This window comes from Xyrauchen texanus, chromosome 23 (assembly GCF_025860055.1).
Source record: "Xyrauchen texanus isolate HMW12.3.18 chromosome 23, RBS_HiC_50CHRs, whole genome shotgun sequence".
NCBI lineage: Eukaryota > Metazoa > Chordata > Actinopteri > Cypriniformes > Catostomidae > Xyrauchen > Xyrauchen texanus.
The window spans coordinates 36,794,497-36,821,062 of NC_068298.1; the positions used below are offsets into that span (position 1 = coordinate 36,794,497).

The following is a 26,566-nucleotide window of genomic DNA, read 5'->3' on the forward strand; positions in this document are numbered from 1 at the left end:
CTCGATGGAGGGGTGGCCAAATGGTATACAGAGATTTCTCAGGTGGATAAGGCGGTTGTGGTGCACTTGTGCCTGCAAAATGCCGCCACCTGGCAGAATCGCCAGAGAATCCAGTCCACGGCATGTAAGTCTACGTCATCCCTGGCGGCCAAGGCTTACAGTGCCGCTGGACAGGCCGCCTCAGCCCTGCATGCCATGGCCCTCCTGCAAGTACACCAGGCCAAGGCATTGAAAGAGCTGCACATGGGTAATCCAGACCCTGAAGTGATACAGGAGCTGCGCTCAGCGACCGATCGACGAAGGTCACGGCGCAGGCACTCAGGCAGGCGATGTCCACCTTGGTTGTCCAGGAGCACCACCTATAGCTTAATCTGGTTGAGATGCAGGATGCCGAAAAGGTCCGCTTCCTCGATGCTCCCATCGAAAGCCAGGAAGCTGACGCCCCCCGTCTCACGATCCGCCGCTAAGAGCCCCAGGAAGGCCTTCAAGCGCCCCTGAGACGGATGACCCAGGGAGTAAGAGGCCCGCTGGAACTCCACGAGGAGTGTGGCGTACTCCTGGGCACTAGCCAACGGCGCCTCTCTAGCAGACATCTATAGAGCAGATCAGAGGTGTATGGGGCTCCCAGGAGCCACCCCTAGTGTCACTATATCGACACAAGTCGTGTTCCCTCCATCAGGGAACGGAGGCTACAACAGTAACCAAGACGTTTTATACTGTATAAAATTGTTTTAACCACTGGTTTGTTCTCCTTGCCTAATACTAACCTAATTTGATCTAGTTAATTATTGTCTGAAACTTAAGGCTGCTTATTTAGCCACTGTGATGTAGTACAGTAGTTATGATTTAGCAATCATGATTTAGCGCTGATAAACTGTGTGAAGGTTAGTCTCAAATGACGAGCAAGACCATAGCATTTGATTTGTATAGTATTAATGGACCACACAGCAGGTTTATATAACATGTTTGTGCAGTGCATTAAGGATCAAAGTAAAATGACATAGCTTTTATTTCATATATTACAGCAATTAAGGATGATAAGATTTTACAGAGCAGAACATATTTAATGTGCGAAGTATTGAAAATAAAAAATAAAACATATTTTGACCATAAATTTCACTCAGCGTAATGTTGTCCAAAGTGTACTTTTATATTTACAATAACACAATACAATTAGAACCAGTAGTGTAATGATAAAAGAAAAGGTGGGTAAACCTTCCAGTTAGTGATTATTTTAATATTAACAGACACCACTACCAACAACAATCTTTTAAGAACTACAAAAACTGTTGCTGTAACAGGAATCAAAAGTGGCTGCAATAATTAATCAGATTTATAAATTTGAATATATTCAGAAGAAAATATGAGTGGTGTTTGTCTGTCCCAAACTAGCGGCCACAAAGCAAAGATGTTGTGGATGGTTGTCAGGGTATTGCTTTGTTGTTGCAAAGGCATTCTGGGAGGTTATAGCATGTTGCTATACACTCAAAAAATAAATTTTTGCTCCTTGTTGAATTTAGTCACTTAAAATGAACAACTTGATTTCATCGTGTGCAATCAATTTCTATTTGTATAATGGCAGTTCACTTAATCAATTTGTGTAAATTTAAATAAGTTTAGTGGGCAATAATTGTTTATGAGGGGGAGGGGGCTACAAAACGTTATCACTCGATGATTCCTGTTTCCTGCTGATGCAAGCGCTCATGATAGTATCCAGCTAGCCTGCTTAGCATTGCTTATCTTTTTATTTTCAGCATTTAATCTGTAATCTCTCCCATTTTTCTGAGCGTCCCCCCCCCCCACTTCTATACTTATAATGCGATACAACTACATGAATTTTACCATGCACACCCACCTTTCTACTTTTATATTCTACTTTATATTCTACTTTTTTGCAGTTTTTGCTACTGCATGCATTATTTACATGAATCTTTACAATGACCTCAAACCACTGGTGATCAGGAACCACCACCACAACAACAGCAAACAATTGCAGTAATTCATGGCATCACCTTACGTTATTGTTACTTGCACCACATGTCTCATGTTTTCTATAGCTTCTTCCGCCAGCAGTGATTCACATGTGATAATGTGAGGAATTAGTCAAGCTGATAGAGAAGATAAATGAGTTAGAGACATGCATCTGAATGCTAGTAGAGGTCAGTGAGAAAGAGAAGATACTGCTTATGGATCAAATACTGTTTCGAATGCAGGTAATAAAGTGAGCAACACACACTTTGGTTCCGGCAGGGCGTTTGGGTGACATCTCAGCAGCATAATCATAAGGCAAAGCGACACCACTCAACGATTCATATTAATATTTCCAAACGATTCTCCCCACTCAGTGATGCATCCACTGAGACTCATGTTGATAGCGCCCTTGTTATTGGTGATTATTGTAAAGAGTGAGGAATTAGAGACTCCAGCCACCATTGCTAAATGCATTTTGGGTACCAGAACCGACCCTGATATTAAATTTACAAGTGCTGACTAATGCTAAAGTAGATTTTCTAAGATTGCTATTTATGTCAGCACTGACGATGTCTGGATGTCAGAGATCACTAAAGATAATATTAAAGCGTTTATGGTGTATGAACTTGCAAAAACGATGTCAAATACTGTAATATGCTCTGGCCCCCTTCCTGCTCTTTATGGTGATGTGGTTTATGGCAGATTCATGTCACTGAATGGCAGGATGTCTGAGTGGTGTCCAGAGAATAGCATATGATTTATAGACAATTGGAATTTTTGGGGTAGGCCTGACCTGCTAAAGAGAGATGGACTCCATCCCTCCAGGGAAGGTGCCACTCTCCTCTCTGATAATTTGGCTCATAGTCTTAATAGTGATAGCATTTGACTACTTGGGGCCCATGTCAGGAAGCAGACAATCTGGCTTAATCAAATGCTTGCTAGCTGCCTTGAGACATCACACAGGTCACATAAACTACAACACATAGATAATGAATCACCTAGATATCACATAGAGACTGTGTCTGTTCCCTGAACTCCCAAACACAAAACCCACATTAAGACATTTAGAAAAAATTTAATTGATGTCAAACTTGAAAATAACAAATAAACTGAAGATAAACATCATATTAAGGTAAGGCTACTTAACATTAGATTGCTTTCATCCAAATCTCTAATTGTAAATGAATTTATTACCAACATAGTTTGGATTTGCTCTGTTTGACTGAAGCCTGGATAAACACAGATGAATATATTAGTTTAAAAGAGTCTACTCCCTCAGGTTATTTTTTTTTATAAGCTGAAAGGTTGAGGAGGAGGTGTTGAAACAATTTATAGTGATATGTTTAGTGTTACTCAAATGTCTGGATATAAGTTTAATTTTTATGGACTGATAATGCTTAATGTGTCATCATCAGATATAAATAAAAATCTTGGTCTTGTTTTGTTCTTGCAACAGTATATAGACCACAAGGGCCATATTCTGAATTCCTTCGAGAATTTGCTGATTTTCTGACTTTATTGTTCAGGTAGAACTATTCTTTCAACTACTAAAGATAGCATACTAATATTCTTCCAGATTTGTCTCAAATACTCAGTATACCTAAAAGTGTAGAAGAACTTGATGTTGTCACAGGAAATATACAAAAAGATACAGTCTTCTATAGTACTCTAGATACTGTCGCCCACCTTCAAATAAAGAAATTTAAAGAGAGAAATTCTGCACCATGGTACAATGATCACACTCATGCTCTCAAGAGAGCAGCTCGTAAAATGGAGCAGAAGCAGAAGAATACAAAATTAGAGGTATTTTGAGGTGCATGGAAGAATAGTGTCTCTAACTACAGACAGGCTATAAAAACTGCTAGGTCTGCATATTTGAACAAACTCATAGAAAATTACCACAACAAACCTAGATGTTTATTTATCACTGTTGCTAAATTAGTTAGGAATAAAACTTTGATTAATCCAGATATTTCAATCGCAGCATAATAGCATTGACTTTATGTATTTCTTTACTGATAAAATCTAAATAATCAGAAACAAAATTGGAATTACACATCCATCTATTTCAGCACACCAGCAGACTAAAATTATTCCCTACAAGAAACTTCAATCTTTCGCTATTTTTGGTCAGGAAGAGCTAAATTTCCAAACATCAAAATAGGTGTTTCCTGTAATCTCAGAACCTCTTCTTAATATTATTAACTCCTAATTATGCTTAGGGCATGTCCCAAGAAACTTTAAACTGACAGTTATTAAACTGCTTATCAAGAAACCACAGCTTGATCAAGGAGAATTGGCTACTTAAAGACCGAAAAATGATATATAAGAAACATTTCAGTCAGGATTTAGGCCCCATCATAGTACAGAGACTGCACTTATCAGAGTTACAAATGACATGCTCTAATCATTTGATCACGGCAGCATTTCTCTTCTAGTGCTATAGATCTTAGTGCTGCCTTCAACAACATAGATCATGACATTCTCTTGGATAGGCTTGAAAATGATGTTGGCATTTTTGGACAGGCATTAGTTTGGTTTAGGTCCTATCTCTCTGACCGCTATCACTTTGTCTGTGTAAATGAGGAACTGTCAGATCAATTTAAATTTAAGTATGTAGCGTTACAGGGATCAGTTTTAGGGCCTCTGCTTTTCTCCCTATACAGTGCATCCGGAAAGTATTCACAGCGCATCACTTTTTCCACTTTTTTTTATGTTACAGCCTTATTCCAAAATGTATTAAATTCATTGTTTTCCTAAAAATTCTACAAACAATACCCCATAATGACAACATGAAAGAAGTTTGTTTGAAATCTTTGCAAATTTATTAAAAATAAAAAACGAAACAAATCACATGTACATAATTATTCACAGCCTTTGCCATGACACACAAAATTGAGCTCCGGTGCATCCTGTTTCCACTGATCATCCTTGAGATGTTTCTACAACTTGATTGGAGTCCACCTGTGGTAAATTTAGTTGATTGGACATGATTTGGAAAGGCACACACCTGTCTATGTAAGAATATATTATTCTTACGTAGACAGCATGTCAGAGTACAAACCAAGCCATGAAATCCAAGGAATTGTGTGAGGACATCTGAGACAGGATTGTATCGAAGCACAGATCTGGGGAAGGTTACAGAAAAAATGTCTGCAGCATTGAAGGTCCCAATGAGCAAAGTGGCCTCCATCATCTGTAAATGGAAGAAGTTTGGAACCACCAGGACTCTTCCTAGAGCTGGCCAAACTGAGCGATCAGGGGAGAAGGGCCTTAGTCAGGGAGGTGACCAAGAACCCGATGGTCACTCTGAAAGAGCTCCAGCATTTCTCTGTGGAGAGAAGAGAACCTTCCAGAAGAACAACCTTCTCTGCAGCACTCCACCAATCTGGCCTGTATGGTAGAGTGGCCAGACGGAAGCCACTCCTCAGTAAAAGGAACATGACAGCCCATCTGGAATTTGCCAAAAGGCACCTGAAGGACTCTCAGACCATGAGAAATAAAAGATTGAACTCTTTGGCCTGAATGGCAAGCGTCATGTCTGGAGGAAACTAGGCACCGCTCATCACCTGGCCAATACCATCCCTAGAGTGAAGCATGGTGGTGGCAGCATCATGCTGTGGGGATGTTTTTCAGCGGCAGGAACTGGAAGACTAGTCAGGATCGAGGGAAAGATGAATGCAGCAATGTACAGAGACATCCTTGATGAAAACCTGCTCCAGAGCTCTCTGGACCTCAGACTGGGGCGAAGGTTCATCTTCCAACAGGACAACGACCCTAAGCACACAGCCAAGATAACAAAGGAGTGGCTACGGGACAACTCTGTGAATGTCCTTGAGTGGCCCAGCCAGAAGCCCAGACTTGAACCTGAATGAACATCTCTGGAGAGATTTGAAAACAGCTGTGCACGGACGCTCCCCATCCAACCTGATGGCGCTTGAGAGGTCCTGCAAAGAAGAATGGGAGAAACTGCCCAAACATTTGTGTGCCAAGCTTGTAGCATCATACACTAAAAGATTTGAGGCTGTAATTGGCACCAAAGGTGCTTCAACAAAGTATTGAGCAAAGGCTGTGAATAATTATGTACATGTGATTTGTTTGGTTTTTTATTTTTAATAAATTTGTAAAGATTTCAAACAAACTTCTTTCACATTGTCATTATGGGGTATTGTTTGTAGAATTTTGAGGAAAACAATTAATTTAATCAATTTTGGAATAAGGCTGTAAAATAACAAAATGTGGAAAAAATGAAGTGCTGTGAATACTTTCCGGATGCACTTATATGCTCCCTCTGGGAGACATTATCAGGAACCATGGAATTAGTTTTCACTGTTGTGCTGTTATCTTCGAAAACCACCAACCACCATCTTCGAAACGTGACAACATTTCACAATTTTCTAAATTAACAGTCTGTATAAATTATATAAAAAAGTGGATGGCTAGAAAATCCCATTTAAACAGAAGTACTAATTATTGGAAAAAAGGACCTCAAAAAAGAAGACGCTAAAATATAATCTGACTCTTGATGGGTACACTGTAACTTCAGCTTCAACAGCAAACAATGTTGGTGTTATATTTGATAGCATTCTATTCTTTGAAAAACCCATTTCCAATATCTGTAGAAATGCAATCTTCCACCTCAGAAATATTTCTAAGTTACGACACATGCTAACTGATAAATTCATGACCTCAAGACTAGATTATTGTAATGCATTACTAGGTGGATGTCCTTCAGGTTTAATAAATAAACATCAGTTGGTTCGAAATGCATCAGCTAGAGTGCTAACTAGAACCAAGAAATATGATAAGATCAGCCCCATTATATCTCTTTTTGGATTAATTAAAAAATTCTGTTAAATACTTACAAAGCTTTGTGAGTTAGCCCTATAAACCATCACGCTCAATACGACCACAAAACTGCGGCCTGTTAACAATATAGAGAATGTCAAAATCCACAAAAGGAGGGAGATTGTTTTCATATTTGGCTCCTAATCTATGGAATAATCTGTAACTCAGACACCCTCTCATAGTTTAAGTCCAGACTAAAGACTTATCTATTCAGCCAGGTTATAGTTATGGTGCTTTAGTTAGGTCTGCCGGATAATATTCTGAGGTTACCAGAGCCTTCCAGATCCGTCTCCGATCCTGCCTGATGTCCGACTCCCACGGTGTCGCTGAGTGATAATGACCAACTGCAGCATGTGCCAGCCAGACTTCACTTCAGTCTATTAAGACAGACTTCATGAATTGAGGATGAATTGATGCAAACTCAAAGACATGGGATTCTTCACAAGCCTCTGTCTGAAGCATGGGCTCAGGATGGAGTTCACAAAAATGACCTGCCATAAGGTTCCAGCTGGACTGTGAGGCTCCTCACAGTGTAATACCTATATGAACTAGGGAAAGGAGGGAAGACCTACAGAGCTGAAATATTCTTCTAAAAATCTTTGTTTGTGTTCAGCTGAAGAAAGAAAGTCATACATATCTGGCATGGCATAAGTGTGTGTAAATAATGAGAGAATTTTCATTTTTGGGTGAACTATCTCTTTAAGAACCCTGAATGCCTGGTTGGATTTTTTTTTAAATATCTTTATTTAAAAATGTTCTGCGAGACGTTATCATTTATTGCTGTAAGCTCATTGCTTGTTACTCTTACAACAACAAATGTTTGACAAGAACAAAAAATTTGAGTGGTATAAATAAAGTTGCCTCCACGTAATTAAAATTATGACTTTGACAACTTTGTATCTAGTAGATTTGACTGAATCAATTTAAGTGTCTACAACAAGAATTCATCAAATTAATTTAAATTAATTTAAAGATTTCGTTTAAATTATGAAGTTTGTTGAATGTTGTTATTTTTGGAGTGTATGCAGTTTCTAGGTAGTTGTTTACTGGCTGAAGTCAAAAGAGTTAAAAGTTTACCCACACCTAAGTATCTATGATATTCCATTCTCTACATTTGGCTGGGGCTTCTCCTTCAATGTCAAAGCTATGGGATTTCTTTCACCCGTTAATCACTGAATCAACCTGAACACATTAGGTTACACCAGCAAGACTTATTTTAAGGGTTAGTTAAGGTAGAAATAGCTCCTTTATGATAACAATTGCAGGTTACCACATTTTTCAGTGTAGTATGAGCAAAGTATGAGCAATAACAATAGGAATGTCAATAGTGTGTGTTTGAGAGTATGTATGTCTGTGTGTTCTGTCATTCATCAGATGGAAAAGGAGGGCATCCACTCCTCCTCACCCCCTTCATCAGGGAAATCACACTCACAGTCTCTCTGGGCCCAACATTAACAGGCAAATTAATTTTCTGCTAATCATACTCTCTATATCTCTCGACATCTCTCTTTCTCTGTCTGACAAGAGACTGCTCTAGAAAAAGACCATCAGAGGAGATGAGAAAGGTGAGGTTTTCAAGTACTCACATTCTTGTTTGAAAGTGAAATATTCAGTCAGATGTCTACATTCATGGTTTCCCCTCAGAAGAAACAGTGTCTTCGGGTAGAGGATTTTCAGCGACCAGAGGTATAGAACACACTGAGAGAAAGAAAGACAAAAACATGTGAGAGATGATTTCACAGACCCAAGCAAGAAATTTGACCGAGGATAGTTTGAACTGAGATCAGATCAGATTTATTGATGTATTCATGCTTGTGAATGTCAGTTCAGGTGTAGTCGGTTGGAATGTATCTAGCTGATGCAGTGTGCCCTAGAAAGAGTGCCTAAGCAGGGTGAAGAAGAACACTCACCTCAATACTGAAGTACCCTCGGTCAACATAGTCTCCTAGGAACAGGTACCTCGTTGTCGCAGGAGACCCGCCAACCTCAAATAACTTCATTAGGTCAAAGAATTGCCCGTGGATATCTCCACACACTATAATAATAAAGAAAAAGTACTGAAACATCTCTCCAGTCTGTCTTATTAAAGAATGAAAAAAAACTTTAACATTTGTTAATGTGCTTTCAAAAACCAAACAACTTTCTATAAAGTCTCTATATATAATGCATTATAAAGCCATTCATTGAACTGAATCTTATTATATACATTGTAATCCACAATATCGTTTCATAAATTGTAATGCAGGTTATAAGCCACAATAACAGCTTCAGGACCCAGATTTTAAATTGGATTTCAAGAGGTGAGCCAATACTGTACCAATATCATTTAACATACAAAATAAACAGAAAATGCAAATCTAACATTCCGATAAGGTTCGCAAATTAAATCAATATTCCAGGCTCAATACAAGTTAAGCTAAATTAACAGCATTTGAGGCATAATATTGATTACCACAAAAGTTTACTTTGACTCATCCCTTGTTTTCTTAAAAAAAGCAAATCTGGGTCACAGTGAGGCTCTTACAATGGATCTTACAATTTTTGCAGGGTTTAGACACAGAAAAAATAAGTATATTATTTTTTAAAGCACTTACATTTATTCTTCTGTTAAAATTCATGTATTATTTGAGCTGTAAAATCGTCATTTTTACAGTCATTTTGGGCTGACATTACGTCGTCATGGTAACAAAGTTGTAAAATTGGCTATAACTTTACACAGAAAAGATTAGTGATTTTATCACACTAAAATCATGTTTACACACATATCCTTTATGTATTATGTCTATACTTTTGAAAATGTGAGTATTTCAGTGCCTCACTGAAACCGAGATTTTTGCTAAAATACTCACATTTTCAAATGTATAGACTTTACTGATCTGTTCACTTTCACTGAGAAATAATAAGTGATAAAATGAGTGTTGTTCCATATCTAATGAAGACATTTAATTGAAGCTATTCTCATTTGAGCACATTTGCCTAATGGGAGGTCAAAGGATTAAAGGCTGGAATGATAAAAACACACAAAGCTAACCATCTCCCTCTCTATAATGGGTTCCAGGGAATTAAATGAGCTATCCAGTGAACCATTAATGTTTAATGACTCCTGTGCGTGATATTCACCAGGTCACCAGCTGATGAGTCTTCACAAATGCATGCTGGGAGGGAGGGGTGGAGCAAAGGTTTGGTCTCAGGTGTGAGGAGTGGTCCCCATGCCTGTTAAATTATGGCATATTTTTAATGGCTGGGGAGCAGTATGTTTGTCCCATTTCAGACCTGCTAGTTTGGTTTGGCGACCTTGTCATTAGCTAATGTAATTTATTCACCAGCATCTCCTCAGCACACAGTGTCAAATAAATACGATAGAAGCAACCTTTTTCTGTTATAATACACATTAGTATGTAGTATGTAGAGTGCATGCATATATGTGTATATTTATTAGGACTGTCAATTTAAACCATTAAATTGGCGAAAAAATAAAATAAAAAATGAATTAGAAAAATTTACATAATCAATCCTGCCCCAACCAATCTGTAAATTCTGAATAGGGAATGTTCCAACCATCTCAGAAATTCAAGCTTGATGTACCACCTTGATGTTTTTGCAAATGTTTGGCAGTAGGGGGCAGTCAGCACAACTCCAGCTGTACAGACTACACATAATTTAAATATGTTTGTTTATAATTATTCTAAATTGTCAGTATTTTTAGACCTTTCTCAGTCAACACTGGTATGCGATTTATTGTGATTGATTCAATTAATCCAAACATTGTGTAATTAATTTGATTAAACATTTTAATCAATTGTCAACTCTAGTATATAGTAAACTCTTTGGTGTTAGTTTCAAGAGACCTATATTATTTGTTAATTGAAGCATATTATACATTTCTTAATATATGTACTGTATACTGTATATGTATTCACTCAGTGACCACTTTATTCATTAGATACACCTGTACAGTACATCTACTTATTCATTCAATTATCTAATCAGCTAATTGCGTGATAGCAGTGCAATGCATAAAATCATGCAGATGTGGGTCAGGAGCTTCAGTTAATGTTCACATACAACCATCAGAATTGTGAACAATGTCGATGAGGTGTCTTATCAGCCTGCCTGATTTTTCCGCCTACTTTTTATGTCTGGTGTACATACATTATGTCTAAAAATGTTGCGTCAATAGGCAGCTCACTGGTTTTTAGAACAGAGCCCTTTCCAACCCATTCTATTTAGTTAAGTTCAATTTAACGATTGGTTAAGGTGAGTTTTACCAATGCAGAGAAAAACACAACAAACAAACAGGTAAAACTATAAGGGCTATAGAGGGATACTGTTTTTACTAAATGTCAATATCTGTGAATTACTTTTTTTACAGAGATGTAAGTGCAATAAATACACATTTTGTAACAAAGAACTCATGACTGAAAATGAGTCTCTTGTGATCTGTGCTCAAAACAGAGTGATACTTCTTATTACACATTTGGCTAGACATCAAAAATTTTTCAATGTTGGCTTTGTAGGGCAGTATATATTCATGACACTGACCTGTGACTGGGGCCTCTATGTCCAGCATAGTTTTCTCCTGGCGGAGGATGGCGGCCCCCTCATTAATGATGCGCAGGGCGATGGGCTCCTCCACGCGGCCCTCTTTAGTGAGGTGAGCCTTCAGCAGGTCCACACGAGGTTTCCCCTCACTGTCAAAAACCTCTCGCATGCTTAACCTGTGGCTCAGTGGAAATGGCACCGCTACAGAGAGATAAGGATAAAGAAAGGGACAGAGTGTAAATGAAACTGTAAGCCAAGAGGGAACAAACTAATCTATCCATTGTAGAGTGACATCCTGAATGCTGAATATCAGTTCTGAATTCAGTGAGCATTTAGGGACGCATCCACACTAAATTTAGGCTAGTTTGTTAAGTAGGTAACTTTTGTTTAGCATGCTTCAGTCAGTTCAGATACTGAAGTGTAGATGAGAACTGCTCAGGACATCCTGTTCTTGCAAAACTTTTGTGACTGTGGCGATATTTTAGCAAAATTATATTTCAAGGGTCATCATCACTGGCAGATCCATGGTTAAATTTCCACTGTGTGGCGCTAAAAGCGTGTTAGAGGTTCTGTCAAACAGATGAGGTTATAAGGTTAATAGTGCAATACACTAACTAAGATGTACATTGGTGCTATGAACATGACACAAATCTCAAATTCTTGCATTGAAGGGCGACCCAAGTCATATCTAAGGATCAGAATTTCATTGAAATTTAGTGGTGGCTATTTTGACTTGTTCCAGTAAGCAACCAGCCCTAGCAACCATCCAGAACATCCTAGCAATTGCATAACAACACTCTAAAAACACTCAGAATACCTTCGCAACAGCGTAGCAGCGCCCTGGCAAGCACCCACAAAACACAATCATAATGGCAGGTTTTTCATAGGGAAAGTGCCAATTAAATTTTCTTCAAAATATGCACAAATCTAGCTGTTATTAAACCATTTTCAAAGGTTAGTACATTGAAATTAAAATCCTCTTTTTTGAAAGACAAAACAAAAATGGCAGCATAAATCATCATAACAATAAATAAAACAAACAGAAAGCAAGCAAGACAAAACTGAAAAGAATGGGTTAGATTGGGTTAATGAGGAATAGAGTTGACACATACTATACTTTAAAAACACTAACTTTGGTCAGTATTTGTATTTTTTATTTTATTTAGGTGCCATTCACCTCTTAAGACGCAGCACATTTCCAGTGGCTTTCTCTCCTGCATGACGAGTGCAGATTTCGCCCCTGGGCACTTTGACAGCACTAAAAGAGTGTAAATTCCTGCTAAAGAGTATATTTCCTCTATTAGAGCACACACATTGATGTTGAACATCTTTTTAAAGACGCATCTTTATTAAGATGACTTTCCATCTTTGTGTGATTCTTGAATGTGGTCGTTATCTCTCCACCTCCGACAGTCACGGGCGCTACCTCACGTGTCCGGGCAGCGGTCACACTGAGGCAGCGTTTGTGGATGGTTCATGTTCTCATTGCGAGAATATGAGAGACCAGCCCGCCTCATGGCCAGCTTGACGTCTCTTTCTGAGCCTGTGAGCAGGTTGAGTCTTCGATCGCTGTAACAGAGAGCGCACTGGCGATGTCGGATGCTGAGGACTCGACTGGGCTGCCACCTTCGGGTCTGCCCGCCCAGTCTGAGGCTGACGCAGAGCTGACCGTCAAGCTTGCACGGGCCGCCACGAGTATCGGGTTGGACTGGAACACTCCACCCTCCCCTGAGCGCTCGTGGCTTGATGATTGGTTCCTGGGTTCGGGGCGCCACTCTTGGCTGTCCCCCTCCACCTTGAAGGTATATGTAGCCGCTATATCAGCTCACCATGACACAGTGTACAGTAAGTCCCTAAGGATGCACAACCTGATCATTAGGTACCTCAGAGGCGCCCGGAGGCTGAATCCTCCCAGGCCACATTTCTTCCCCTCATTGGATCTCTCCGCAATCCTCCTGGGCCTTCGGGGATCCTCCTTTGAGCTGCTAGATTCAGTCGAGCTGAAAGCCTTCTCCTTGAAGACGGCCCTCCTGATTGCGCTCACCTCTATCAAGATGGTTGAGGACCTGCAAGCGTTTTCTGTCAGCGATATTTTCCTGGAGTTCGGTCTGGCAGATTCTCACGTGATCCTGAGACCCCAGCAGGCTATGTGCCCAAGGTTCCCATGACCCCCTTCAGGGATCAGGTGGTGAGCCTGCAAGCGCTGCCCTGGGAGGAGCCAGACCCAACCCTGTCGTTGCGTGCTTTGCGAACCTACTTGGATCGCATGCAGAGCTTTAGACACTCTGAGCAGCTCTTTGTCTGCATCGGTGGACAGCAGAAAGGGAACACTGTCTACAAACAGGGGCTTGCCCACTGGCTCGCGGATGCCATCGCTCTGGCATACCAGGCCGGGGCGGTGCCCACCCCTTTGGGAACCAATACTTTTGTGAGATTTTATAATCTCCAGGTTGAGCCGGTTTAATCCCGTGTTTTGTCAGGTACGAACAGGTAGAGTTTGGTAATACGGAACAACTGGCCAGGTGTATCACTTGCGTTTAGCGCCCTTCCCCTCCCCTGATCGTTCGCTTTTACCCCCAGTCGAGTTCACAAAGTCATGCACCCTGGATGTGCATCCTCCCTAGCCCTGTGGCTCGTGAATTCGGTGGATGAGTTTGCAGATAGACCCACTACGGGTACTAATATGCCCAGTATGCTCCACAGGTGCCGATTACCTAGGTAACCCCCTGTGATGTATTTTCCGCGGTATGATCTCCCTATAGGCAGACCCGCGTCTCCCTTGGGCAGAGCCCACTGCACCGGCCACCATGCTTGTAGAGCTCCTCCCCTTCGAGGCAGGACCTACCACCGTGCCCCTTCCATGTGCGGCTGGTGAGCCCACATGTCGTACTGCCACATGTTGACCTCCCCTTTTGGGCAGGATGTGGTCTCTGCAGGGTCTTTTCTCCCTGAAAGAATAGGAACGGAAAAGAACACCTTCCCCGATGCGTATAATAGCGTTAGATGGCTCCAGCCTGATTTAATATTCTGTGAAGGGAAATAGAGAGAAAAGGCAGCAGCTGGCTGTTCTCAAAAGAATAGAGGTGTTCGGGGCTCTCAAGAGCGACCCCTAGTGTCACGACATCGACACAACGTCTCATTCCCTCCATCAGGGAACGAAGGTTACGACTGGATTTGTGAAATCTTTCACAGATTGATTTTACTCAGTTCGATGGCTTTGGTTTGTTGTTGACAAATAACATTTTGATATGGATGATACGCCAACTAGCTAGTCATTTTGTTTAAACCTTGAGTGGTGTTCGGGTCATTTTTGACCCATTTTGATTTAGTTTCTTTAACAGTAATGGTATCCTTCTCAGTGGGCTAAGACTTGGTTACTTTTCCTACATTTGCCATCTGAACATACAAAACAATTGGACTGTATTCAATGAGTTTAGGCCGTGTGCCAAAAAAAAAGTTTTAACCCACCATCAGAAATGAATGGCAAAGACTAAAACAAAGAGCAATTACAGCACTAAGACTTCTGACTTTTCAGGTAAACTGTTGACTCACGGATTCAAAAAAGGGTTAAATGACAAAAACTGATCTGTGAAAAAAAATTCACAAATCAGGATGGTCTTTTTAAGCCTAGTGTGACCCATCTAGCTGGTCATTTTGTAGAATTATAAGACGTTTATTGGTTTTATGGCTTATAAAAAAAAAATTCACAGTGCCTATATGCATGAAACCATTAAACTGAGTAAAATCAATCTGTGAAAGTTTTCACAAATCCAGTTTTGTGTGAAACTAGTGTTTTTCTATCGGGAATGTGTCCTCTCAAAGCCTATAAAACTGATTTTTCAGGTAAATGGTTCACTCAAGAACTCAAAAAATGGTGAAGAGACAAAAACAGATCTGTGAAAAAAATCACAAATCATCAAGGTCTTTTTGAGCGTACTGTTACCTGTGAAGATGGTTCGTTTTTAGAATTATAAGCTGATTTCCTATTATTACTCAAGGCAATGGGGTAGAGCAGTAAGCCGCAATCAAACATGAACAAATGTGATTGTGAATGTTTTAATAAATCAGGCTCTATCAAAAACAAGTACATTTGCATGAACCCAGACTGCATGTTTGCTGGAGATGTGAAAGTGAAGAGCGAAAAGTGAAGAGCGCTTATTTGTCACCGTCCCGACTCATGGACAAGAGTTGACAGGAAAACAAACTGCTGTGAACAAATTCACAAATCAGTCTGGTCAAGATGAGAGTGGTTTCAGACTTCTAGGTGTTCAACTTTTGTAGCTATTTGTATTAAAAAATTAAGAGTCATAAAATGTAAATGACCGATTACAGAGCGGAGGTTGAGGTCATCTGAATTCATAAATCATGAAGAATAACAGGCAACATTAATTACGTCTATGACAGAACATACTGGGTTTACAGCCATAGTCTGAATTTCAAACCGCAAACTATCTTTACCATGCTGGATAACCAGTATAATTGTGTTATACATTTTCTCATAGCCCTGCTTGTTTCGAATTAAACATGACAACATCTAAATGCTCCAAGACTCTATATAATGGATGCAATAAAACAATATACTCAACCAACAAAACCGCTCTTCAGTCTGACCCTTTATTAGATACTTTAAAACTTAACGACAGCACAGTTGTTAATGACTGTAAATGATGAAATCATTATTTCTGTGCTGTAGAAATAATGACTACATAACTTTGAAGAGACACCACCACATTTTTGGTATACAAAGGCATGATTAGAAGACCCAAATACAGAAAGCACTGCATGTCACAGCAATAGTATTAATATTATTAATATTTGGTGAAGAAGCACACATAAGATCGAAGTAGTTTATTAAAAAAGGTGATAAAAAGTCAAATGTGCCTCGATATACAGTATATTATATTAGAGTTAAAAGAAAACTCACGAAAGATTAAAAGCAAAGGCAAAAAATGCAGCAATATGAAATCCATTATGAAGACATTCCACAAAAGCCCAGAATGTTTTTTAAAGGGGATGTAAGTCAAGAATGCAGCAATATAATTGATATGTTATGAGATCCCATACAACAAAATTTGTTTCAGTTTCAGGCATTTGAAGCTGAGATACACGTCCTCATTGCTGGTTCAGGATTTCTTCCTTGAGTTACTTTAGCGTTTAATGTCGGTGGCTGACACAGCTTTCGCCGCTTTAGCACCACTGGATGTGCTGGTTTTGGTAACAGCACAGCTTCAAACACAAGATCTAAAATGTATATTTTATTGGTCGGGGCATTTCATCGGCAAGCGAAGAAAAAAATAGACACGCTCATCTTTAAAAAAAAAACACCTCACTTTGTCAGCAAGATAATGTTTACTCTAGATGTGAAAGGCTTCATAGGAATCCTTTGCTTCGAATAAAAATATGAATTGCAGCAAGAAATCATGGCAAAAATTCAGGTTTGGTGTGCAAAGGCCTATAGTGAGAGTTTGTAAGAAATGTTTGGGTTTACATTGAAATCTCTGATTGGTCTTTGGTATCTTTGCAAATCTTAGCAAAGTTCAGGGGCTTTATTTCAGGGGGAAACCTGAAGCAGGAGACTTAACCAAAAGTCTCCATTTGCTGTTCATATAATCTGCAGGAAATTTTCTTTCCTGCAGTAGGGGTATACTGAGTATAATGTTTTCAGTATGTCTACAAAATATTTATGAAAACATGCACAAAATGATTGAATTGTCATTAAGATTTATGAAGGTTAAGCTTTTAAATGAGTTTTAAATGCATATTTCTTTTTTCCTTTCATGTAATGTATGTGTGTGTGTGTGTGTGTGTGTGTGTGTGTGTGTGTTTGCATTGGTTATCACATGCATATAAATGCTTGTATGGTCGGCAGTGTGTGTGTGTGTGTGTGTGTGTGTGTGTGTGTGTGTGTGTGTGTGTGTGTGTGCAGTGCATTTGCCTAAGGAGGCAGTGTTATATAAGAGAACTCTGCTGCATACTGCACTTCAATAAAACACCCATACTGCTAAATAAAGACATACACACGTGCACACACACACACACTCTCTCACACACACACACACACACACACACACACACACACACACACACACACACACACATTCACAAATAATATACAGAGCCAGATCAGATTTTTCGGATTCCAAGACAGCATGGAGATTAAATGGAGACCACATGGAAAATTTTGCTGAAGTCTCCTGCATCTCAGATTTTTTTTACTAAGAAATAGACCCAGGTAATCTCACACGTGTCTCCTTTATAGCTGCAGAAGAAATCACGACAATGTTACTGCGCTCAGATTCGGCAAAATACCAATGTCTGCAATATTTTGCATTAATATGATAAATATCTCCAGTCCACATAACATCGTCATGATGAAATAAATGACTTTTCAGACTTTCAGTCAGTGGCGGTTCTAGCTTGTATGGCTCCCTGGGTGACCCCCCCCCACCCACCCCCCCAACCCAAAACCCCGACATGGGTGGCTGCCCATGTTGCCCATGCTTAAATCCGCCACTGCTTGCAGTTCAGTATTCTGATGCACTGAAAATAACTGCATTTTAAGAGTTATTAGTTTGAGAGTTAGTGTTGTCCATTTTGCGAGGTACATTCAATAAAACAGACTCGTTATAGTCATTTGTTAAGGAATCATACTACATTGGTTGCGCTGTATGTTTTGCGCTGTATGTACAAAAGAACCAACTCATAAGAGTCATTCATTCCGGAATCGGACTACACTGATTACGCTGTATGTTCTTGCTGTAGATTCAAAAGAATCAGCTCATAAGAGTCTTTGTTAGGGAATCGGACTACATTGGTTGCACTGTATGTCTTGCACTATAGATTCAAAAGAATCAGCTCAGAACAGTCAACTTTTTGTCGCACTTTATGTTTCATTCTGTAGATTCAAAAGAATCAGTTCATAAGAGTAATTTGTTCAGGAATTGGGTTACATTGGTTGCGCTGTATTTTTAATACTATTGAAAGAATCGCTTCATAAGAGTTATTCGTTTAGGAATGTGTTGCCCACTGTAGATTCAAAAGAATCGGCTCACAAGAGTTATTCGTTTGGGAATTGGACTACACTCGTTGTGCTGAATGTTTGTACATTGTAGTTTTAGGAGTGTCTCAGTATTTTAGTAAGGTGTTCCGTTCGCATCAGCAGAAGAACACACATGCAAGAACTGTTAACAGAACCTAACGTTATGACAATCATTCGGTTCCGGTATTTTTGACAATATACTAAGACCGATTCTTGGATGTATTAAACTACTGTGTATTAGAAATGTATTAAATATGACAATATGACAATTTGTTTACAATTTCCTCAATAGCACAACTATACTCCATTAATTCTAATTCTTTGTGCTGCTCACTTTATTACCCAAAGAATGTTCATTGCTTCTTAAGACCAGAAACATAAAACGGCTAGCTTACGTATGTAACCTCCGTTCCCTGATGGAGGGAACGAGACGTTGTGTCGAAGACATGAATCACATGGGCCACTCAGGTCACATGTGGAAAATGGCGAGGTGGTAGAACTGCCTAAGGGAGATGCAGGTCCACTCGTAAGGGGACCGTACCGCGGAAAATACACACAGGAGGAATCAACACAGGAGTCCCGACCTGTGGAGCACCTATTCCAGTACAGGGTAGATTTGAGTACCCACAGTGGATTGGGTTGGCGAATTCCTCTGCTGAATTGCGGACACATAGGGCTAGGGAGGAGTCATCCAGGGATCCGAATGTACGGGATCTCCTGGGAGAGAAAGCGCACAGTTTTACCTCGGCCAAGGGAAAGGACACTAGGTGCAAGCGATCCACCCGGCCAGTCCGTCAGCGTGTTACCGAGTTCTACCGGCTCGGACCTGAGAAAACACGGGACAATACTTACTCAACCCTGAGATTGTAAAATCCCGCAAAGGTATTAGGTGTTGCCCAACCTGCTGCTCTACATATGTCTGCCAGGGAGGTGCCTCTGGCCAGTGACCACGAGGACGCAACACTCCTTGAAGAGTGTGCTCGGACACGCAAGGGGGGGATGTGCAATGAAATGGCGTCCACTACCCAGTGGGAAAGCCTCTGTTTGGAGACAGCTTTCCCTTTCCGCTGTCCACCAAAGCAGACAAAGAGCTGCTCAGAACGTCTAAAGCTCTGCGTGCGGCCCAAGTAGGTACGCAAAGCATGTACCGGATACAGCAACGAAGGGGCTGGGACTGCCTCCTCCCGGGGCAGCGCTTGCAGATTCACTACCTGGTCTCTGAAGGGCGTGGTAGGAACCTTGGGCACGTAGCCCGGTCGCAGTCTTAGGATCACGTGTGTCTTCCGGACCAAACTCCAGGCAAGTGTCGCTGACAGAGAACGCTTGCAGGTCCCCGGCCCTCTTGATGGAGGCGAGCGTGATCAGCAGGGCAGTCTTTAGAGAGAGGACCCTGAGTCCAACTGATTCTAGCGGCTCGAAGGGGGGGTCTCTGAAGGCCTGTGAGGACCACAGAGAGATCTCAGGAGGGGAACAGGCTTGGCCGGGAATGATTTATCCTCCGGTCGCATCTGGACACACAGGAACCTGATGATTAAGTCGTGCTTGCCCAAAGACTTGCCGTCTACTGCGTCGTGGTGGGCCAAGATAGCAGCAACATACACCATCAAGGTGGAAGGGGACAGTGTCACTTCAGGGCGTAAAGTCACCTGGTAGAGGGGGCTCTGGCGTGGTAGACCAGCTAGATCTTCTGTGTCCCATCCAGGGGCCAGACGTGGAGGTTCCAGAGGTCTGGGTGCAGATGCCAGAGCGTGCCCTGTCCCTGAGAACCAGGCCCGGGTGGGCCAGTAAGGAGCCACTAGGGTGACTTGTTCCTTGTCCTCCCTGACCTTGCACAGCACCTGTGCAAGAAGGCTCACTGGGGGAAATGCGTACTTGCACAACCCCGAGGGCCAACTATTTGCCAGCGCGTCTGTCCCGAGGGGAGCCTCTGTTCGGGCATACCAGAGCGGGCAGTGGGAGGTCTCTCGGGAGGCAAACAGGTCTACCTGGGCCTTGCCGAATCCTTCCCAAATCAGCTGGACCAACTGGGGGTGAAGCCTCCACTCTCCACCAGGTCAGCGTTGTCGTGACAGCGCATATGCTGCCACATTGAGGTCTCCGGGGATGTGAGTGGCGCGCAGCGACTTAAAGGAGGAGACAACGGATGAGTCGCGACATGTGGCGGGAGCGTACGCCGCCTTGGCGATTTATGTACGCTACCGCGGTGGTGCTGTCTGACCTGACTAGGACATGTTTGTCTCGAACTAACGGGAGAAACTTCCGCAGGGCAAAGAAAAATGTCAGCAACTCTAGGCAATTGATGTGCCAGCACAGCGGGGCCCCTTTCCAATGGCCCGCGGCTGCGTGCCCATTGTACACGGCGCCCCATCCCAATTTGGAGGCGTCGGTCATGACCAGGACGCGTTGGAACACCTGCTGCAAGGGCACTCTTGCCCGCAAAAAACAGAGGTCTGTCCAGGGTTTCAATGTTTGGCAGCAGGCGGGGGGTGACCATCACACGGTGTGTGCCGCGGCACCATACTCATCTCGGGACTCGAGTCTGAAGCCATGCTGAAGCGGTCTCAAATGCATCAGCCCCAGCAGCGCGACCACCGCGGAGGACGCCATATGCCCCAGGAGCCTCTGGAAAAGTTTTAAAGGGACTGTTGTGCCCGGCCTGAAGGTGGCGAGGCATTCCAGCACTGACTGCGCACGCTCGTTGGTGAGACGTGCTAACATTGAGACTGAGTCTAACTCCATGCTGAGAAAAGAGATGCTCTGAACCGGGGCAAGCTTGTTCTTTTACAAGTTGACCTGAAGCCCCAAACTGCTGAGGTGCCTGAGCACCTGGTCTCTGTGAGTGCATAGTAAGAGTGGGCCAGAATGAGCCAGTCGTTGAGGTAATTGAGTATGCGGGTGCCGGCTTCTGAGCGGGGCAAGGGCTGCCTCTACGACTTTTGTCAAGATGCGAGGGGACAGAGACATGTCGAAAGGGAGGACTTTGAACTGATACGCCTGGCCGACGAACGCGAACTGTAGGAAGGGTCGATGTCAAGGCAGAATTGAGACATGAAAGTACGCGTCCTTCAGGTCTACAGCTGCGAACCAATCTAGATGCCGGACACAAGTTAAGATGCGTTTTTGCATGAGCATTTTGAATGGGAGTTTGTGTAAAGCCTGGTTGAAAACTTGCAAGTCCAAGAAGCACCTGGGAGCCTTGTGGGTTCTCGAGGGGGTCCGTGAGACGGGGGGCGTCGACTTCCTGCGGGCTGAGAGCTGGGCACGAGTTGTGGCAGAGCAGGGAGTTTCTTCGCCGCAGGAGGACGCACTCGGCGAGCAGACGGGGCATGGCCCATGGCGGCAGGTTTGCGGAGGGGCAGGATATGTGAGATGGCCTCCATCTGTTTCTTCTCCGCGGAGAACTGCTTGGTAAAGTCCTCGACAGTGTCGCCGAAGAGGCCGAACTGGGAGACAGGGGCGTTGAGGAAGCGCACTTTATCGGTCTCACGCATCTCGACCAAGATCAGCCACAGATGACGTTCCTTGGCCAGGAGTGTGGCCATCACCTGCCCGAGTGACTGCACTGTGACCTTCGAGGCTCTGAGGGTGAGGTCGGTCGCTGAGCGCAGTTCCTGCAGCACATCGGGATCAGGGCTACCCCATGCAGATCTTTCAGTGGCTTGGCCTGGTGGACTTGCAGGAGGGCCATGGCATGCAGGGCAGAAGCAGCACTTCCAGTGGCGCTGTAGGCTTTGGCAGTCAATGAAGACGTTGTCCTACAGGCCTTGGAAGGGAGTACAGGGCGACCCCGCCAGGTGGTAGGGTTTTCGGGACACAGGTGGAGTGCAACAGCCCTGTCCACCTGGGGAATTGCCGTGTACCATGGGCCACTCCGCCATCAAGGGTAGCGAGAGCGGATGAGCAAGTGGCTTTGTGACGTGTGGAGAGGGGTGCCCTCCATGAAGACGTCAGCTCATCATGCACCTCTGGGAAAAACGGGACCGGGGGGGGGCTGTGAGCGTCGCTCAGCTCCCAGGAACTAATGATCCAACCGCGATGGCTGTGGGGAGGACAGAGGGTTCCAGTCCAACCCCACGCTGGCTAGAGGCATATCGGACATCTGCCCGTCAGCCTCAGCCTGGGCGTGCTGGCCCTTAGGCTGACGGCGTGCTCTCCGATGCAGCAGCGAGCTCATCCACCTTGAGCTCTAGAGGATAGGCAGGCTGGCTGTGAGGCGAGCCGCTGTTGCCTCGAGCACGGACGGGAGTCAACGAGTGTGCCGGGGGGGCGGGTGGTCCGAGGGGGAAATTCTGTGGGAAGAAGGATCAATGCGGAGGACGGCTGGAGTAGCATGCTTTCTATTGAAAGCGAGCCGCGACCGCAACATTGCCATGGTCATGCTCTCACAGTGAGAACATGAACCATCCACAAATGCTGCCTCGGTGTGATTACAACCCAGACACACGAGACAACGCCTGTGGCCGTCTGAAGTGGAGAGCACTCTACAGCATCCAGGAACTACACGGGTGTGTAACTCGCAGGTGACTGCATACACAACCATCTGCTCCGAAGAAAATTTCTGAATGAACTCAACGTATTTCCCCACTTTTTACCCATATGTCCGGGGGTGGGGTATGCAAATACTGTCTGCCTAATTCTCATTGGCCTTTTTTCATAGATCAGAGGCATATTCGGCACTCAAGAGAGACCCCTAGTGTCGCTTCTTCGACACAACTTCGAAGTGAGCGACAGACGGGGAACAGGCAATTAGTATCATCATGGCTTCACCCAATGGTTGCTCAGGAAAACTGTGGATAGAGTTTTATATCAACAAAACTTACCTCCCTACTGAAATCCTTAAACATAAACTTAACTGATCATAAAAAGCAAATGTGACACCAAAAACAAATAATGTTTTAAGGTTAATGCTCAATTAAGTATAAAATTAAGAAAAACAATGTAAAGTAATTGACGAAATCCATGATTATGGCCATTTAAAAGCTAAGCTATATTAAACAATTGTCTTAATGTCTTAATGTCTAAGACATTTGTTTAATATAGCTTTGATTTTAAAATGGCATAACCATGGATTTTGTCAATTACTTTACCTTGTCTTTCCTCTTCAACCACATATAAGACTATAAATTAAGCAATATACTGCTAATATTCACATTAAAATACTCATTTTAACATCTGTACAGAAATACCTATGCCATGGGATGAATCATTTGTATTTGTATATTAACATGTAGCAGCCAAACATATTTGGATTTATGCAAAAGTTAAATTAAAGTGAATCTGGTGCACTTTAAAAATGACATGCTCAGCACACAGAGCTGAATGTAGCACATCTGTTACTCTGAGCACGAGATGGAGTTGTGGAGCAGCAAACCGCTCTGAAAAACTGCCATAATGCTTAAACTGTCACAAATATAGAGAGAGAGGTGGACCCAATGCTCAGCGTTCCCATGGAAATGCACACACATGAGGGAAAACACCCATACACACAGACATGACACTAATACGTGACAGACAAACAGTCAGGGGAGGCACAGACTGACCCGACTGTGACAGTACCCCTCCCTGATGGACACCTCCTGGTTTCCACAACAGATACACCAATGCAAGGAGACTGATCAGGGAGGGAGGGTGGGAAGAAAGACAAGTCATGGAGCATGAGTGTCTGGATCCTGACACCAGAACCTAAACAGAACTAGACAAAAGAGTCAGGGTCCAGACACCATGCTCCGAACATGAACAACAAAACAGATTGAAGTGCGCAGAACAAGAAAACCAAAACCCTGCGCTCACACAGAGACAAAAAAGGAAACACAACACAGACAACAAAAACCCAGACTGAAAGTGACAGGATCCTGACACTACCTCCTCTCAATGGGACGCCTCCTGGTGTCCCAAAAGAGGAACATCAAACACCAGACAAGACAAAAAGAACAGATGCTAACACAGTACAGAACAAAACAAAAGAAAGGGAGGGAGGGAAGGGAGGGAAACCAGGGAGTAGTTATTAGGAAAGGGGCAGGGTCTGGCGGCCTGGCAGGAGGCCTCAGGAAAGATGCAGGGTCCAGTGACCTTGGAGTAGGCCTCAGGAAAGTGACGGGGTCTCGTGACCTGGGAGATGGCTTCAGGAAAGGAGTGGCTACTGGACTGGTGTCAGACCGGCAAGGATGGTCACTGGAGAGTGGTCTTACTGGAAGTGGGCAGCTGCAGGACAAGGGTCTGACTGGATGTGGGCGGACATTGGGCAGTGGTCAGACTGGAATTCGGTAGCCACGGGGAAATGGACCGAGAACTGGACAGGCTTGTCAACGGCCGCAGGGAATTGTACAGACTTGTCAACGGCCATGGGGAATTGGACCAGCTCGAAGACAGCATCAGGGAACTGGACAGACTAAATGGCCACAGGTAACAAAACAGGCTCGTTGACGGCCACCATGGTCAGGAGCACTGATGGTGCCTGGGGAACGGCCTGTGTGGCCATGGATGCTGACAGTGGTGCAGGAACGGCCTCCGTGACCTTGAAAACTGATATGGGCAGGGGAAAGCCACCGTGGACATGAACACTGGAAGGGGAACACCTTCCTTGCCCATGGATGCTGGCAGTGGCAGGGGAATGGCCTCCTTGCCTGTGGATGCTGGCAGGGGCTGGGGAGCAGCCTCCGTGGCTGTGGACGCTGGCAATCGCTGGATGCCTTTGATGAGCTTGGCAATCAGTGTTCCCATGGAAACTCAGATCATCGATGAGCTGGTGCTAAGCATTCCCATGGAAACGCCAATCACCCACCGGCAGCACCTTGAACACATGAGGGAAAACATAGATATACACAGACAAGGCACACACAGACATGACACTCATACGAGACATACAGACAGTCAGGGGAGGCAGAGTCAGACTTGACTGTGACATATACACAATAATGAAACGACCTTTGAAACGACCAGCTTGACTGATTTTTTAATGTAATTAAATCGGCATAGCACAAAGCACAACATGTCCATCTTCTTAAATACATTACATCCCTCTCTCTCTCCTTGTTGAACGTGATTTACTAAAATTCTGAACCAAATGAACAACATTCCTCCATCTTGTTCAGTCATTCAGCAGATCTTTGTTCATGAGTCATTCACAAACGAGTTTACCAGTACATTCAGTTCTTTCTCGAACCACCTCTCATCTCATTCAGACTCAAATGACCGACTAGTGAAGGGGTGTATTCGTTCAGTGGATGAAACCAATTATATTCTATTTCATAGCCAGCACTCATTATAGTCAGTCTTTACAAGCATGAAAAGCAGTGGAGCTCATTGGCTTCATAAGGGACAGATGTCAGCGAATGAGAAATACGAGTCAGTGTATGGAGGTGAACGAGAACAATTATTTCACTTAAAAGATTCACTCAAAAAGATGATTCTTTCACAAACTTAACATCACTCTTGTTTTGTGGTGCTTCCATGACATGTGTTGACTTGCATGCTCTTCAGGACTCGTACCCTGGTCTTTTGTATTGCAAGTGCAACACTATAAAGTGAGCTACTGCAAAATTTGATCACACTTGAAGAAGCTTGTAAAAGTAGTTGGTGATGAGTAAGTGTTTGTGAACTGATAATCTGCTTTTTATTGTTGCCTTTGTTGTAGTAGCGCATCTAGTGTTTGTTTCACCTGGAAACTCATGTGATACATACAACGAGCCATGTAAAAATCGTTTTGCAAAAACATAGGTATAGTAACGTGATTCCATAAGGCCAGGTTGTCTTTTTTTGTCTCTTTCTCTTCTCCCTTCTCTGTTAATTTTCTCCCACTCACCTACCTCACCTTGACTTCTGCCTGTTTGATACTTTCCTCTTTGAGTAACACTTACAAATGGCTGGCCCACCGTCCCTTCACACATTCACAGGATTGTTCTGTGGATCCATTGAGCCTGCTACAGCCCCTTCAGTGGTAACACAGATAATGGCCTAGAATCATACTTTGGGAAAGTAGGCCGCTGACAGGCTCGCGCTTGTTTCCAGACCCCAGAGGTATGAGGGGTGGGACTCATTCAGGTCACAGCTGTGCTAGAGCCTTCCTTCAGCTCTTTCCCTCGCATTTTCACTTAAAATTTTTCCTCTTCACCCTCTGCTCCCTGATCACTCACTCCTACTTTTGCCTCGTCCTGACCTCCAGATAGG

General features: G+C 43.0%; 1 protein-coding gene across 3 annotated transcripts in view; it reads right to left on the minus strand.

Moving 5' to 3' along the window:
• LOC127663521 (protein phosphatase 3 catalytic subunit alpha-like) overlaps nucleotides 1-26,566 on the minus strand; it is a 79,581-nt gene that overhangs the window by 33,832 nt on the left and 19,183 nt on the right. For all 3 annotated transcript variants that reach the window (XM_052155136.1, XM_052155134.1, XM_052155135.1), the window contains exons 2-4: nucleotides 11,362-11,562; nucleotides 8,730-8,854; nucleotides 8,406-8,517 (exon numbers count right to left, since the gene is read on the minus strand). In XM_052155136.1, the coding sequence (XP_052011096.1) occupies nucleotides 8,406-8,517; nucleotides 8,730-8,854; nucleotides 11,362-11,562 (438 nt within the window). The remainder of the gene's footprint in view (nucleotides 1-8,405; nucleotides 8,518-8,729; nucleotides 8,855-11,361; nucleotides 11,563-26,566) is intronic.